This window comes from Manduca sexta, unplaced genomic scaffold (genome assembly GCF_014839805.1).
Source record: "Manduca sexta isolate Smith_Timp_Sample1 unplaced genomic scaffold, JHU_Msex_v1.0 HiC_scaffold_1044, whole genome shotgun sequence".
Lineage (NCBI taxonomy): Eukaryota > Metazoa > Arthropoda > Insecta > Lepidoptera > Sphingidae > Manduca > Manduca sexta.
The window spans coordinates 1-17983 of record NW_023591870.1 but is presented as its reverse complement, the minus strand read 5'-3'; the positions used below and the strand labels follow the sequence as shown (position 1 = coordinate 17983).

Sequence of the window (17983 nt, the reverse complement as noted above, 5' to 3'; positions counted from 1 at the left end):
AAATTTAAGGATAGCGATCGCACCTTAATTATAAAATATCCCCCATGTAAGGCCGCATTGCACACTTTCCAGTAGCTGGTCACGGGCCCACTCTACTATCCATTTGAAGTATTCTTGCATTCAGCGTGGTGGACTAAGATCCAAACCCTCGGTAGCCACATGCCCAGCAGTGAGCCTATATCTCCATGACTTCCTCCAGGAGCGGCGCACCACGACGACCTGATCTACCTATTCGGGGTGACCGCGTCGTTCTCTCTCATCGCGCCCTCCGACAGCGAAGACTCCAAGCTGGTTGACAAGATGACCGCCATTTGGTACAATTTCGCACGCTACGGGTGAGTTTAGACATATTTATTTATATATGTATGACGAAATAAGCAAGACGCTCTGACAGTGAAGTGACAGGACTACCCATTACAAGAGGCAACACCATCCGGACTTAGAATTATAAAACACTGTGTGACATTGCAGTATCATTGACACCTTGACACTTTAGATGAAAATTCTCATAATAACCAAGCTACAATGGTAAACCGGAATATAAAAGTGCTTCTACATTTTTGATTAGCAGTACGTACATATGCTTATATATCAAGCCACTAGCTTTTGCCCGCGGCTCCGCCCGCGTTATAAAGTTTTTCAGGCTAAAGTTTTCCGTTATAAAAGTAGTAGTTTCCCGGGAGCCTATGTTCTTCCCAGGGTCTCAAACTGTCTCCATACCAAATTTCATCTTAATACGTTGGGTAGTTTTTGAGTTTAACACGTTCAGACAGATGCAGCGGGGGACTTTTGTTTTATAATATATTTTTAGAACTTTTAAGTGGAACAATCCCGTCATACATGATTGTTGCATAACTTTAACCGTTTACGCAGCGCAGGCAACGGAAGCTCTCAAAACTAATAATTTTCTCCGTTTTGCAACATGTTTCATTACTGCTGCGCTCCTATTGGTCATAGCGTGATGATATATAGCCTATAGCACTCCAGGAACAAAGGGCTATCCAACACAAAAAGATTTTTTCAGTTTGGACCGGTAGTTCCTGAGATTAGCGCGTTCAAACAAACAAACCAACAAACAAACAAACTCTTCATCTATACTTATAATAAATCTGTAGAGAGGTCAATTCTGTACATGAAATATATTTCCAAAATAACTATCAAGGGGTGATTAGGAATCGATACTGATGCCAAAAATGCAATTAGTAAAATTTTTGTCTGTCTGTCTGTCTGTCTGTCTGTATAACCGTTATAGAAACAAAAACTACTCGACGGATTTTAACGAAACTTGGTACAATTATTTGTCATACTCCTGTGCTGGTTATAGTATACTTTTCACCACGCTACAATTAATAGGAGCAGAGCAGTGAAGGGAAATGTTGGGAAAACGGGAGAAGTTACTCCATTTTTAAGCTTCCGTCGCGTGTGCAACCTTAATGGTTAAAGCTACGCAGAAATCATGTATGACGGAAATGTTCTCTTTAAAATTATGTAAAAATATCCCACGACAGCATATGTCTATCTTTTATGGTTGACTCACAATAACACGTGTAACTCCCGATAGCTTAGCAGTTCGAAGCTTTCTCATTATATTTGACTACTCTTACGTTTATAACACTCTCAGTCATCCCTAATTTAAAAAGTTAACATTATTAAATATTCCTTAAAAAGATTCATAGAAATCGGTATAGAAACACCAAAGTTATACATGAAATACGCTAATAATAAGCCATCACGCGTGAATACTGAATCATGCTATAAGCTTCCTTCGATTTCACCAGGATCCCATCATCAGACCCTGACAGGACAATCGGACCACCTGCATACCACCATACTTAAAAAAACATCTCGACAAATTGAGCACCTCTTCCATTGTTGAAGTCCGAAATCCACGCGGGCGAAGCTGCGAGCGGAAGCTAGTCTTTATATAATAGTATAGATTGTAGTGGTAGTTATTCAGCCAAACTGTTGCATACGAGAGACCTACCACCTAGTGAAGGGTAACAAGGGTGTAGGCAGGTTAGGGCAAGGGCGAGGTTCGTGCCTCCCCTATCTTCAACACAAGTACATACTTTTGTATTTTTTTTACCCGTGCACGGCATAATGACCCCACTGCACCGGATGGTAAGTGGAATGGGGCCCAATAGAATGTCGACTGACGAGAGATGATTACCCCTCGACACTCGACAAAATTATGCCGGCCTGAAACTTATGGCTACGGAAATAGGGTGATCCCGAAACGCAACACACGTACGTGGGCCATTATAGAGGGTTTTAACACCTAGTGTACGGTGGTCGCTATCCAGGCGAATATAAAATATATCCTACCACGAGCAAATTGTATTGTATGTATTTGTGTAAAATTATTGGGATTACAAGTACAAGTACTTTTTGCATTGCCTCACCCTAAACTGAAAGCTGACTACGCCCTTAAATGATACTCATTACTTAATTAATTTTTTCTTCCGCAGAGACCCGAACCCCAAGGGCGACACTCCAGAGATCTCAGCCCTCTTGTGGCCAGTTATAAAGCCTGACTCCAGGAAATATCTTCGTATTGAAAAAGACTTTTCGGTACACGAAAATCTGTTCGAAGATCGGTTCAAAGTTTGGGAAGAACTTTACCCGCTACCGAATTAATATGATTTGAAATTAAGAAAGAATAATTGATATGAAATTGAATTACCTATTTGTAATCAAAAAACATATTTGTCTTTGCCAAAATTGATATGATTATTTACATTACGCATATACAGGCTGTTGGAATTATTGTGAATTTGTTTCGCCTAATTTCTGATAGGACTGTACCATTATAATTCTCTTTGGGCTTCTTGTTGACACTTATACTGACAGGTAGCTGACAATATAAGGAGTATCTTAAGCTCAGAACAATGACAAGCAATCTTAAGCTATTTTTAAGTATGATTTTTTTTAATATTCAGCCTCATAGAGTCTGTAATCAAACTGAACAAATAAATTCAAATAAAATTAAGAAATCGTATAGGTAAGTAATTATTATAAAAAAACTTTTTGTATTGAATAAAATAATAAAGTAAAATGGTTTTTCTTTACCTTCGCAATATGTCATCACAAACCCATGAATTATGTAATTATTATAAAAAAAACGTTTTATATCAAATAAAATAATGAAAAAAATGTTTTTCTTTACCTTGGTAATATGTCATCACAAACCCATGCTATACTTGATCCTTCAAACGATGCCTCATACTAACAGCCTCTTGGAGCTTCATATTTGAGTGAAGCGTCTCAAGAAAGTATTGGACTGGTCCCTGACTAGGAAATAAACCTTAGTGAGATGCATGGAACAGAACACACAATGCTTGAGCGAGATAAAAAAGAGAAGAGTAGTTAAAAGTCGAAGTTGGAATTACCTAGCTAATGACGGACAAGAGACGGGCGGAAAAAATAATAAAAGCAATTAGTCTGAGTCAAACTATATTTTTATTTCGGCCCAATAAAACTTAACAATAATACTGGTTATACATCAGAATATCACATAGGTTACAATTTATAATGATTTTGTGTAATTAGGTCATAATATAACGATACATATCAAGTAAGTCGGAAAAAATGCTATCTTGGCCTACGCTGCCTAAACCGTTGCAGTTAGACAAAGATGATGTACCGTAGGATTGTTTGTCTTAAATAGTTTGAGATAAAAGTTCGCGACAGCATGATATATGTGGAAGCCACTATGACCAAAATAGTGAGCCATTTCTGTCTGTCTATATTATCGATTTTCTCAAAATCTACTGAACGTTACGTAACGGTTATAAGCTACTTTCTATCCCGGGAAAATATATAATAAGCTAGTCCTACATAAATAAGAATTAATCAGCGCCTTCTGATCTAGTGGCAATATTTAGACTGTGGATTAGGAACACCTGGGCTCGATACCCACTTCAACAAGCCGCTAGTCTGACGTCAAAGTCATTTAAGGCATCCACAATCAGGAAAATGATTATTTGAGTTTAATTTTTTTTTAAACCTAACCTAACCTAATTCATATGTTATTTTCAATGTGCGTAAGAAATGTATTGCACTAAACCTTCGTTGAGGGATAACGACTATAGGATGATGTTTCCAATAATGTACAAAAGTTTCCTCCAAGAACTGCGAGTCATAATTGGTCACATCACGCGACAAACACTAATCATGAGTAATGGAATCTCCACTTGACTCATTGTTGTTTTCCTTAACTATTGACTATTCTTACTTATAGGTAAGTTACTATTCAAGCATAAAGAAAACATTTACCTGTGAAAAAGCATCAACAACAATTGAAATATTAATATATAAAGCTGAAGAGTTTGTTTGTATGCTCTAATCTCAGGATCAACTTAACTAACTTTATTATCACTAGTAGAAACATTACTCTTTATTGTTATGGGACATTTTTTTCCCAGGGAAATATAAGGCGGGACTTCTATCCTAGAAAAATTTATTCACACAGATGGAGCCGCGAGAAAAATTGTATTAAATAAGTTAATATTTCAAAATTGGTAAATAAGAGAGGGCATAATGAAGTTATTTTACTACTGGTGGTACGTCTCTCATATGTGAGAGTCCTGGGTAAGTACCACCGCAACGTCTCTTTCTGCCGCCAAGCAGCAGTGTATAGTCACTGTTCTGTATCGGTTTGAAGAACATTGTAGCCAGTGTAACTATTGGACATAATAAGACTTAACATCTCATGTCTCAGGATAGCGAGCGCAGTGCAATACCAAACATTAATTTATAATTCAAGGTGTTGGATCATTGGATGGTTTTTCTACTGTTTATGGGCGGTCGTATCGCTTACTATCAGGCGAACAGCAAGCTCGTCTCGTCATTCTAAATAATTAAAAAAATATCTTCAAAACTGAGCCGAATTTATTGGATTTTTTATTGATAAAGGACTTTTTAGACGACCTTAGGATATTATAACCCAAAACATGTATTTACGAAGCCAAGGCTATTATACAATGTCAATATTTGTTTGCTGTAAACAAAATTTAATATTCACTCTACAAGGGAAAACTAGTTGCAATTCATTATAGCTGTTTCCCAGACTATTTTCCTTAAAACATATTACATATGTATTTACCCAGTAAGCCATGTGCGATCTAATATGTAATATATTTTTGAGGTATAGGGCGCCTTCCGATTTCGTAGCAACAACGCTGCGGTCGCGCGAGAAAGTAAATACATATAACAAAGACAAGCAATATAGTCGCTCGGTATCTAGCAGCATATTGCAAACGCTTTTAGACTAGCTATGTATACTTTATGAATATTCAGGAATTACTAAACAGCGGTAACTTTGAAGAAGCCCTAAACGTTCGATTAGGTTTTGGAATGCCCACGTCATAAATATTATAGTCTATTAAGATTTTTATACATTGTCTGTGGTGTAGCGGTGCAATACTAGTTTCCAAAAATGTAGTCGACATGTTTCTGTTAAAATTAATAAAAAGTATTTGTTTATAACGCTGCAGATAATTTTGAGATTGAATCCCGGAAGATAAGCAAAATACTAACAGGCTTAAATTTATGTCTCCGATCTAACTTTATATAGAAACCTAAAACAAACCATGGCTTTTGGTTTTTCAAAAGTTCGAAGTCGTGAACTATGAGATGCTAAGTTCGATTTCCGGGTCTGATGAAGGGTTAGGATGAGATTATAGACACCTAAAACTCACCTTAATTAATTGAGAATTTGTGCCCGATATGGCGATGTATATATCCTCTATCACAAGACGGATGGCTATTATAATCTCAGCCAATGAATTATTTATTTATTTATTTATTTGTACAGCCAACAAAACATACACTTTACATAGTTTTTTTTTTAAGAATTCGGTAAGTAATTTCTGCAGTGCTGTTTCAATTACAGGCTGTCACAGCATGAACATTTTAAATACATAACAATTAACAATTGGCTGCACCATAAGTGCAGTATATTCTAAATATAAGACTGAATATAAAACTGAATTTAGGTTTCAACAAGCGAGTTCAATATTTTCTTTTTGAAGATAGGAAGGGAGTCGTTAAATATGTCAATACAATCAGATTTTTCTACAATTCGGTTATATAATCGGGATAAGCGAGGGACAGGCGAGTGGCTACCAAGGTTAGTTCGGCTGAATCTACAATTAAATAAGGGACGTGGATATCTAGGGATTTTAGTAGGTACATTAAGAGAGAATTTATTGAGAAGAGGTGGACAATCTATATCACCGTTGACTATTTTATACAAAAGCATCAAACTAAGTTGATCACGTCTCTTTTCAAAGTTTGCATTTCAAAGTATTTAATTTTATCAGTGTAAGTTTTGACATGTTTGGGTGGCCTAAATCTATAAGCTAAATGTCTTAATAACTTTTTTTGTATTCTCTCAATCCGATCACAATGAACTAAATTTAAATTAAATTAAAATTTTAATTTAAATCTATCTATCCAATAATATTATAAATGAGGTTTGTGAAAATGATTGGATGTTTGTTAGAAGTAAACTCAAAAACAGCTAAACCGACTTAGATAAAATTTAGCACATACATAGATAATGTCATGAATGGACATATAGGCTACTTTTTATCACGGTAATTAGCTCCGATGGGGAATAATGGCCTTTTAATCAGATTTTTTAAATAGATGGCGCTGGTGTTGTGTAGGGGACGTTATGAATCGTGCCTACAATGTAAATATAATGTTTTATGGACTTTTGTACTCGGAAAGTTTTTTCACACGAGCTAAGCCGCGAATATCATCTAATAACTATATAAAATCATTGATATTGGCGAAATATTGTTTGCAAGATAGAGAGACGTAAATCTGTCTCTAAAAACAAAAATGATTAAATTCATAAATTCATTATCATCTAATACTGACTATTCTAAGACGGGTATTCCCTCAAACATTAATATTCGAGCCGATGTGTTAGTAAACATTAATGTTTTTTCCTTATCGTATCGAGAATAGACTAGCCTTGAACTTGGCAATGATCCTATTATGAAAACAGAGCGCGTCGACACGATAACACAAGATTTAGAAACACTACTATCTCACAGTTTTTGCGGTTGTTATGAAAATAGATCTTATTCCATGTTCTTTAAGCCATTAGCAGGCATTCGCGCATGTCAAGATAATGGACTTCAAGACACTGTGAGCTCATTCTGCGTACATCCGACCACCAATAGCTAAACAATTTAAAAAGTTGTATATTTATAAAATGTAGATAGATATTGTAACTCTGACTTTGCGGATGACCAACACCTCAGTCCCCCCCGTGACCATGAAGGCTGCAAAGTCTTCGAAACATCGGGAGAAAAGAAAAATATTAAAACCGCGATAAAATTCGTAAAATAGTTTCATTTAAATGTCTAACATTCGCGTAAACTTAAGAAATCATTAAGATAATGGATTTGACTTCATGTCTCTTAAGGTCGCATTTGGTGCAACTTCCGTTGACGTGGACGTCCCGCGAAAGTCAAGTCATCTGCTGGCTGTTGTTAGTTGCTGAAGTCACTTAAGCAATCGTCCGTTTCATAATGTATTGTTTACAAGAACGTCTGCGCGACGCCTAAATCCCCCATATAGTTAACTAGCACGTTTCGTCCAAGTGCAAAGATTTTCCGAAATAAATGACCCGGAATACTTCTCGAAGACAGAATGTAGATGTAATTATGTAGATATGTTATATGTGTATTTATGTATGTATATCTCTCTTTCTATTCCTCATTTTTATAACCATGGTTATAAACATGGTTGTGTGGAAGACATTGCCTAGAGCGATGAGACCGCCATTTGTACATGTGCCTTTTGTCTCTTTTCTACTTTGTATATTTTTTTCTCTGTGCTGCAATAAAGAGTCAATAAATAGATAAAGAAATAAATAAATGTAAGTACATTAATCCTTTAGTCTATTTCTCCCAAATTACAACAAATTCAGCGATTTCTAGCAAACATCAAGAACACATTCCACAAACCTTTTCATTTATACATTTGCATAATTAGTGTCGGTTTGAGAATAACCCAAGCTGTTGATATAAATATGAGTAACTAGTCACCAAGGGTTAATGTGTGTGTGACCATCGCGAGATGTGGTCGCAAATAGTGTTGGTCGCCGTGGCGCTGGTCGCTGTACGCGCAGGATGTGACAAGGCGCCTGCAGGTCAGTTTAACAATAAACAATACTTATACGACTATACTACGGTATTGAGGTCTGTTTTAAAATTTCTGAGTAAATGCTACTCGACACATAAACGTATAAACCGATCAAATACAGAAGACATACTCTAATCTATGCTCCCAAATAATTGTCAATATAACGGGTAATTTTACTTAGCTGTTTAATACAATAATTGTTATACAAAAGTTATTAAAATTAATTTTAATTTTAATGTCTAACATTCGCGTAAACATAAGAAATCATTATATAAAAGTTACTTGAGAAGTGTGAACTGGCCTCTAGAAAAGTAAAAAATTAAATAATGAAAAGGAAGAACCGGGTATTACAATTTCGACCTGATTCCTACACTCTGTAAGAACCAAATAAATCCTATTGGACTACGGATTAATATTACGGAATAAATTAGGACTAAGTAAGATTTCTATACATTTTCTAAGTGTAGCAAAAGCAGTGGATACGTATTGTTGATGGTAGAATATATTTATATCCCTCCGGATAGCGACCACCGGACACAAGGTGTTAAAACCCGCTATAATAGCCTATGTAAGTGCCACGTTCCGGGATCAGCCTGTGTATATCCGGTTCCAACAGGCCGGCATAATTGTATAAACTGTCAAGGGGTAATCATCTTTCGTCAGTTGACCGTGACTCACTCCCATAACCATGAGGTCCAGTGGGATCACTTTGCCGTACTGGCATTAAAATATACTTAAAAATATTTAGTACGTAATCATGAATGTCGAGACTAAAGGCCACTACGCACGGCAGGTACAATATTACATCGCACATTATATCGCAGGATTTTTTATTGACTTTAAAGACAGACGAGGCAACCGTTTACCTGATGGCAAGTGGTTCCCGTCGCCTATGGATGTCAGCAAGGGAAGAGGCTTTCCTCTTAGCCAAGGCGTTGCCTAGCATTACGCACATGTTATATCGTTTTTTTTTTGTTTGATTTACTCCTGAAGGAGAAGGCAAAGGCTCTCAGTCATACAGTCTAGTCTTTCCTTTCTTTTATACGTCTTTTATTACAAATTAAAGGCCGAAGCCATATCTGAAATTTATCGTTTGAAGAAGTTTTAAACGTAGCGCATAGGAAACATCGTACGTAGTTCCTTCCAGAGTGCTCTTTAGAAAGACATATTTTCATTATAAAATTAATAAAACGATATCTAAAATTATAAAAAAAAAATCAAGAGCCGAAGTATAGATAATATATTGCAGAAATATGATTTACGTTTTGGTTAATGCGCCGTTTTAATGTTGTAGTTCTTTAATTAATGTGAGGTTTTGGACCGCAGATTTTTTTGAGGCCTTTTTACCTGCTTGCTTTGTGCCTCATGCAAGCGTGAGGTCTCTTGACGGCATGGTCGGTCGCCCCGTTCGCAGTCTCCGAAGCTCGCCTCTGGTTCAATGTCCCGAAAGGGAATCGAATAGAGGTCGTCTCGGTGCAAAGCCCATACACGGTACCACAATGCTGCATAATAGTTTTTTTACTTCTTTATCCTGGGTATTTAATTATTCTTATCTTAAGCAATTTACTTAATTTATGCACACAAATTAAATGCAAGTTTTTTAGTATTCATGGACTGTCAATGAACTCTGTAAAACTAAATACTATTGAAGCGTCATTTTCGATTTTTTTATATCTATTAGCGTTAATGATTGTAGAAAAGCATCTTCGTTACGTTCTCAGCTCTGCTACAGCATAGCGTCGACATAATATTGTAGCCCGTTCCAATGGAAAGGCAAGGGATAATTATTTTGCAAATGGATGGAGCTAGTGATAATCATGAAAATAAAAGTTAACTAACATAACTAATTTTTTTGATATATTACCAAACAAATAGGAAAAACTGATATTAAAAAAATAACCAAAAATATTTGTAATTATATTTTACAAAGAATATATTCAATGTAAGTAACTGTAAACAAAAATAACCTCTTATGTTTACGCGAAACATGAACACTATCCGTCTCGTCAGTCGTAACCATGAAGGATACAAAGTCTTCGAATGTCGGAAGTAAAACTAAAATTTTATCACATTAAAATCCCTTAAGTAATTATATTTCAACATTATTACTTTATTATTGATTATTTTATTAATTAATACTTAGTAACGTCGCTAAGAATCCACCCTGAATACTTGGACGCCGCTCCACTTACCATTCTTCTCTTGAAAATGTTATTTCGACTCCATTCTTACCAGTGGAGTCATTTTCCCTTTCAAAAAATAAATGTCTATATTCATCACCAGTGGCACCGACCCAAAAACCTGACGATGGCCCAGTGACGACGTCTCCTTCGGGCACTTTCCGAGGGTCGTGGATGAGCACCCGGCGCGGCAGACAGTTCCAGGCGTACCGTGGGATCAGGTACGCGGAGCCGCCCATTGGACAGCTAAGATTCCAGGTTTGTGCTATTTAATCCTGCACGCATGCTTTGATCGCGTAATTGCGGTAAAACCGCGTTGAAATCCCGTGTGTAATCCGGGTCAAGCAAGGACATTGGTCTTTCCTGCTTAATATCACCGCAGAGTCAAATATTTGTGTCCGATATAACGATAGGTTCGCCATAAAACGAAACACATTGTGGGTGCCATGTCTGCATCTGCCTAATCCGTCAGAGATAAAGGCGTGATGTAAGTGATGCGTACGCCGCACTTCATTATCAATACCAAGAAGTCCTCTACCGAATATGGCCTCCCATAACTTTTCCAGCCCTACCCGTTAGAAGCGGCTTGGATCCAGCGATATCCTGCGAGTTTTTTAAAGCATACAGAACATAAAGCTTTTAAGGTGGGATTTTCTGGCCTTCATTCCGTCAGCTATGATAGGTGTTATGTAACGCATTCGATCTTAATCTTGCTATCTACGGGGACAATGTCAATCTCCTTGCTGACGCTGGCCATAGCCTCACGTCAGTTCAGTAGACGGACGGCAAAAGGCAGTAATAGAAAATTATGGTTTTATTTTATGGCTGGCTATAGGCAGTAATGAAAAATTATGGTTTTATTTTATGGCTGGCTATAGGCAGTAATAGAAAATTATGGTTTTATTGTATATGGCACGGGTAAGGCACTCCATTGCACCTCATGGTAAGTGGACTTGGATCCAGCTGTGTCGACTGTCGAGAGTTGTGTATCCCTCGTCAAACATCACAATTATGCCGCCCTGTTATATTAAAAAGTCCCTGAGTTAGCACCGTATTTTACCCGTAAATATATCCCTTACAGCCTCCTAAAGACATGGTGCGTTATAAAGATGTGGTGGACGCGAGTAAGGAAGGCCCAGCGTGTCCCCTGCCCATCCAGTGGTCCGGGCCAGAGTACTACGTCGATGAGGACTGCCTAACCATCAATGTGTACACGCCTAGTAACAAAGTGTGAGTATTTTAAAATAGCTTTTGACCACTGCTCCGCCTTTTGGACTTTGGTTTACGTCAAAAAAGTAGCTTGTGTCGTTTCTTGCTGTTCAAAAATTGGTAAAATTTCGTTAAAATCGGTTCAGAGTTTTTACCGTGACCAAATAGGCAGAGAGTTACTTTCATATTTATGATATTATTAAGCATTCAATATGTTGGTTTGTTACTGCTGATTTCAATTAGATTTAAGAAAAAGACCAATATCTCTATGAAATAAATGCAAGCAAATTTTTATATTGTTATAATTAAAAGTGGAAATTGGGACTTATATGTAACCAACTCTCGTTTACAAATTGTGTCGTGTAGATATAATAATTCCCAAACACAACAAAACAAATGGGTCAAATTGCCTTCTCTACCTATGATTTAGGAAATCACAAAATGCACAAATCTTTGCGTGAAAGCGAATCACTCGTGGTTTCTAGTTTGACAGACTCGTTGACCACAAAATGGATTTATTTTCAACAATATTAGGGCGTTACCATTTTGTAAGTCATTAGATACTACGTGGTGCGCACGTGGTACTCATCATGTATACTGTTCTTCAGTACTCAGCAGTGGGGCAGTATATAATACAGGGCTGATAAAATAATTATTTTTATAACAGAGATAAGCCCCTGCCGGTGATCTTCTTCATCCACGCCGGTGGTTTCTACTCGATGACGGGCCGCAGTGACTTAGCCGGTCCCCACTACCTATTGGACAGGGACGTCGTGTTCGTCGCCATCAATTACCGACTTGCTTCTTTAGGTAACGTACGCACGGGGTGTAAAATAATTCTAAGAGTCCAAAACAATTCAAGGGGCGAGGGAACTCTAGAGGCGGAAATTAAAGGACGAAATAACCTCTCGGAGTAAAAAGAGTTAAAGGAGTGATAACAAGTCAAGGTGTAAAAGAGTTAAATTAAATTAATTGTAATCTTAAAATTAATGCTTGCTTTAGTTCTTTAATAGGTTACAGATCTGTAAACACTTATTGGGTAATAGTTTGTTAAACGCTCTTTTTACAGTAAACAGTATATTAGCAAAATAATTACAGAATACAATTTTAGAAATTTTTTGACAACGTCCAACCAGAGAATAATAGAATAGTCGCCGCGTGACATATCTTCTCTTCTGCCAGCCTGCCCGCGCAATCGAATACTTTCGGAAACGCCCGATGTCATCGGCTAGGATAGCGGCGCGTTATAAGTTTTAATAAAATCAATAAAATCATAGATAAGACCAATTCTCACTCTTGACGACATCTGTTAGGTAAAAAACCCTCATTTACATTTTTGTCCAGGTTTCCTTAGTGCTGGTGATAAATACGCGCCAGGCAACAACGGCTTCAAAGACCAGGTGTCCGCGCTCCGCTGGGTGCAGAGGAACATCGCAGCGTTTGGGGGCGACCCCAACCTCGTCACTATCACTGGCTGCAGCGCTGGTTCCATCAGTGTCATGCTGCATATGATATCACCCATGTCTAAAGGTATTCACTATAACAGGGTAAAGGACTCCTGAGCGTAATTAATTGCTTAATTACTATTATCTTAATTAGTATAAACTAATAATTTTGCTCGTGATTCCCGCGGAAAAAAGTTACCGAATACAAAAGTCCTACTGTATATGTTCATCACCAAATGTCATCGCAATCAAGCTTGGCTCTACTATTCATTTTATTTGTTTCAGGTCTCTTCCACAGGGGTATATCAATGAGTGCCTCTCCAGTCTCCAAGGCGCCTACACCCAAACATCAGTTCCATCTCGCCAAACAACAGGCCGAGATTCTTAACTGCCCCACTAATAGCACTAAAGCTATCTTAGACTGCCTGAACACTAAGACTTGGAGGGAACTTGGAAACTCACTCACAGGGTTCTTTGTAAGTGAAATAGTTTTGATTAAATCATCATCATTTCAGCCGGGAATCGTCCACTGCTGGACATAGGCCTCCTCCATTGAGCGCCACAGGGACCGGTTCTGGGCCGCCCTCATCCATCGGACTCCGGCGACCGTCACCAGGTCGTTGGTCCATCTCGTGAGGGGCCTACGCTGCGATAAATTAAATGATTAAATCATAGAATGAGAAAACCATTCGATAAATCAATATTAGCAGTATTTAGAACTTATTAACACGTTATGATCGTGACTCTTCTGGTCAGACAAGCGGATTGCATACCAAATGATATCGGAGAGCAACAAGCTCTACGGCGAGTTAATCACCATACACGGCACAATATACGTATGCCTTCCTCGAAATCTCCTAATTTTACTAGATTACAAACAGGCGGGCATGTCGCCTAGCGACGGAAAATCAGCTCTAGCCATCGATACTCTATCTAGATCCTACTTCACTTACCATTAGGTGTAGTGGGGCATTTTGCTGTACTTGTATAACAAAGGACTATGCTGTCTCCCACTGCTCCTTTAAGACCAAGCGATGAAGCTCAAAGCTTATCTGAAACTAATAAATCCGTAGCAAAATTCACGACCAGTTTTTTGGTCTCCATTTTATATCTTTCAAAACCAGGACAGCGCCGGAGACCCTATTGGTCTGTGGGGCGCGGTGGTGGAGCAGGATTTCGGTCAGGAGCGGTTCCTTACCATGCAGCCGCTGGACGCCATCCGCCAGGGGAAGATGCACACTGTCCCCTACATCATCAGCCAGACTAAGCACGAGTTCTTTTGGAAAGCATACTGTGAGCTTATTTAAATGTATTTATAAAATGTACTTTTGCTGTATTTGCAGATATGTGTTATTTCATTTTTTTACTTGGATATTGTCTAAATTTCAATATAGATATGTGATCCAATGTGATAAATGGCTCCAGTCACATCATGAGACGGAACACTAAAAATGGACGCACTAGTTGCACCTCTGCTTAACCTTCAAGGATAAAAGGCGTCAATCTATAAAAAATAAATATAAATCCTTCCAGCCATCCTGCAGAACCAAACCCTGACCGACAGAATGAACTCGCAATTCGAGCAAGCCGCTCCATTCTCTTTCCTACTGCCAGAGGAAAACATCCAGACGGTCGCGAAGACATTAAAGGAGAAGTACCTCCAGAACAAACCGCTGGTCAACGATGAAGCCAGCGCTAAGAACCTCGGGACACTGTATGGAGACTCTGTTGTTGGATTTGGGGTGCACAGGCAAGTAGCTTAAAACATACAAGGATATGCGAACTTTACCAAGTTTAGAGAGATGAAGTTAGGAAACAAATATAAACATTCTCAATAATGAGCTACTTCAGAATTTACAAACGTAATCATGGACAAATATTTCTAGTTTTAGCTTTTGAGATTAAGCTAAACAAAAAAAAATATGGTTACTGGCTACAGTAGCCAAGCCTGTTAACGCTATGGGTATGATTTTTTAATCCAGAAGTAGGTGATAGATTAGGTGATAGTTAATGATCAGATTATAAAGCTTATTGTCAATTGCTATGGCAGTTATAGTTTTGTTTTAAATTTTGTTTGTTATATTTAGATTAGCAAACCTAATGTGTCTCCATTCGAAGCACCCTGTGTATTACTACCAGTTCAGCTACATTGGCAACAACAGCCACTACCAGGATCCGAAGACTGGAAAACCGTTAGGTAAAACCGTTCTTCATTCTCAATTAGATTATATACTGATTCTAGACGTTGTTCTAAACTGCGGCCCTAGTACATGAGACATAACAGCAAGTCAAATGTGTTATTAATAATTTTATAAAAACTCTGTCACTTGATATACAAATAGGTTTTGTTACTTCAGGCTTTATCTAGAAGTTTACCTTTGGATGATGTTAAGATTTAAATGTGCCTTCTTAAAACAAAGAAAGTGCAACATACATACTTATACCGTTTTGTATCTTTATTAACACACATATAGATTCATTTTAAGCACTTGTTTTACGTACACTATTTGCCAAATACATTTTTTTATGTGTACATAAGACTTGATTTTATAGTTTGACAAAAAGTTAATATCAAGGAAGCCGCATCGTTTATATGTTGTTTAAGACATCTGCCTACCCCGTACATGCTATGTTTCCATGCTTAAATCTCACTTGTCTGTAGGTGCTGCTCACCACGACGACATGATCTACGTGTTCTCTCTCAGCTACCAATTCCCTCTGATTGAGACCTCCAGCCCCCACTCTCACAAGGTGGACGAGTTGACCGCCATTGGTACAACTTCGCCAGATACGGGTAAGTGGAAGACGGTACGATTTCGCTACGATACGATAAATCGTCTTATGATACAGCTCGATACGATAAATATGCAATTACAAATCATAGTTCACTTTTACACTAAACAAAACAAACAGTCGAACAACATTGCTTTTTATAAAGTCATACGAAGGAACATTACATATGATATATAAAAAAGAAATTACTTTTGCTGCACTTATCAATATCGAAATATTTACAAAGACTTTTTTATAAAACAAAGTTTCTTGTCGTATAAAGAAGCGAAGAACTGGAAAAAGAAAAATGGAGCCAAAACAAAGATATAATAACTTTCTTCTCATTTTCAGGGACCCTAACCCGCGACCTGACACGCCCGAGCTGGGCTCATTATCCTGGCCGGTCATGAAGCCTGACCAGAGGAAGTATTTGGACTTTGGAGACAAGCTGACGATCCAGGAGAACATGTCTGAAGACCGATTTAAAATATGGGAGGAACTTTATCCCATCATATATTAAATAGGTTTTTTAAATGCGACTTTTTTTTTATAAATTATGATTGTGTGATAATATTGTGGTAATTAAATAAATAATTTAATCTGAAATGTTGTTTTATAATCGTTTATTTTACTAAGGCAGTGAATTTGGGTAGAGAACTGTGAAGTCTTGAATCCGACTCGCAGATCGAGAAACTGCATTGATTGTATATTCTATAGACACGAACGTCCATATAAACTATTTGTTCAAAATTTGAACTAATATAGCAACCAAAACGTCCCTGTTATAAGCTATTTATTCACTTGAACAACAAATAATTTTACCTATTTGACTAATATTTATTATTCAAATCCAGGTTTACACTTACACTCGAGTTCTTATTTCATGAGCGCCACTCCGTACACAACCACAAGCTGTCAATATTGACCATATTACAGTCAGTTTGAATGGAATACATTTGAACACAGTGAATGTTCGGAACGCCAAATCCAGTACGTATTACATATATATCGATGAGAAACTGCTTGTATCTCCAAAAGAGTGGAGAGTAACGCAACTGATATACGTACTCATTTTCTAAATGCTCATTCCATCCTACATGAAAGAGAAAACAAATTCTAGAATCAGAGGTAGTAGCCTAGACGCCTTTCTACAATTGTTGAAGCTAATAGAAGACAAATAAAATATTGGCATGACAGATCCTATCATTTTCTTCCCTTCCCAACCGAATTCGGCCATGGCAGCCAATCTCAACGGAGATCAGCAACGCGGGAGATATTATAGTGCATAAGTGTGTGCAATACACAAGGATCTCTGTTCCTTCACTCTCATAGTTCAATAAGACGGTAAAGACTGGAGAGATCAGGCGCAGGACCAACGGCTTTACGTGCTTTCCGAAAGACGAGGATATCACTCCGCCAATTTCCTGACTCCGAGCTACGACTAAGTAATTTTAAAGACAGAAAAATCTAGTCACTTTTATTTTGGTCTGACCGGGATTCGAACCGAAGACTTTGTCAAGACACTCTACAATACAAAAACGTCACCAAGACAGTCTTGTTTGTGTACCCTTGTTAAGTTTCCACTGCAATTTATAAATCAACGATAATTTCCGACCGCAGCGATCTTAAAAAACCGACATGGTATTCCCATCACGCATTTTCCTCATAGTGCGGACGTACTCAAGACAATGTGGGTGACTACCCCCAAGTCTGTATAGGCAACATAATAATATAAGTGACGATATCAGTATTCAGTATAAATTATAAAATAACTATATATATGTTGTGCAATTCGTGACAACCACTTATAAGTATGCTCTATAGTAAATACTATCTCGAATAAGTTATACATAGTTACAATTTGTTGTTTCTTTAAGGACGGCTGCGGTAAAAAAAATCTTTGTGAAAATATGTCCATATATTATTTTGTAGGCTTGATAATTTCATTGCACCTACTATTAAGTCTATTAGATCTTGATAAGGTTTTGTTGTGGCTGACGACTTATTGAACATACTAATTAAAATTATTTTGCCCCCACACGATATACTGGGTGAGTAACTATTTCGAACCAATCTAGACGTTACTATATAGTCATCTATTGAACATAATAAGGAAAATCGAGAGCGACGACATAATGCCATTGAAAGCTCGAATACTTACATTAAATATTCGACTTTATAATTATTGTAGACCCAAGGATATCAGGCCCTGTG

The 17983-nt window shown here is 37.5% G+C and overlaps 2 protein-coding genes across 2 annotated transcripts; both read left to right on the top strand.

The window, feature by feature from the left end:
- Nucleotides 1-189: 189 nt before the first annotated feature.
- Nucleotides 190-3141, top strand: LOC119191110 (carboxylesterase 5A-like; the record flags this gene model as incomplete). The annotated part of the gene is made up of 2 exons (XM_037444992.1): nucleotides 190-335; nucleotides 2469-3141. Coding segments are annotated over 2 exons (315 nt in total), but the record flags the coding sequence as incomplete, so codon positions are not given.
- Nucleotides 3142-8076: 4935 nt separating this feature from the next.
- LOC115446256 (venom carboxylesterase-6) lies at nucleotides 8077-16370 on the top strand. The gene is given in 13 exon segments (XM_030172849.2): nucleotides 8077-8170; nucleotides 9490-9654; nucleotides 10447-10601; nucleotides 11425-11573; nucleotides 12220-12362; nucleotides 12897-13082; nucleotides 13283-13473; nucleotides 14122-14290; nucleotides 14531-14747; nucleotides 15085-15194; nucleotides 15660-15764; nucleotides 15767-15791; nucleotides 16121-16370. Coding segments are annotated over 13 exon segments (1857 nt in total). The 5' UTR covers nucleotides 8077-8097; the 3' UTR covers nucleotides 16290-16370.
- The last annotated feature ends 1613 nt before the right edge of the window (nucleotides 16371-17983 follow it).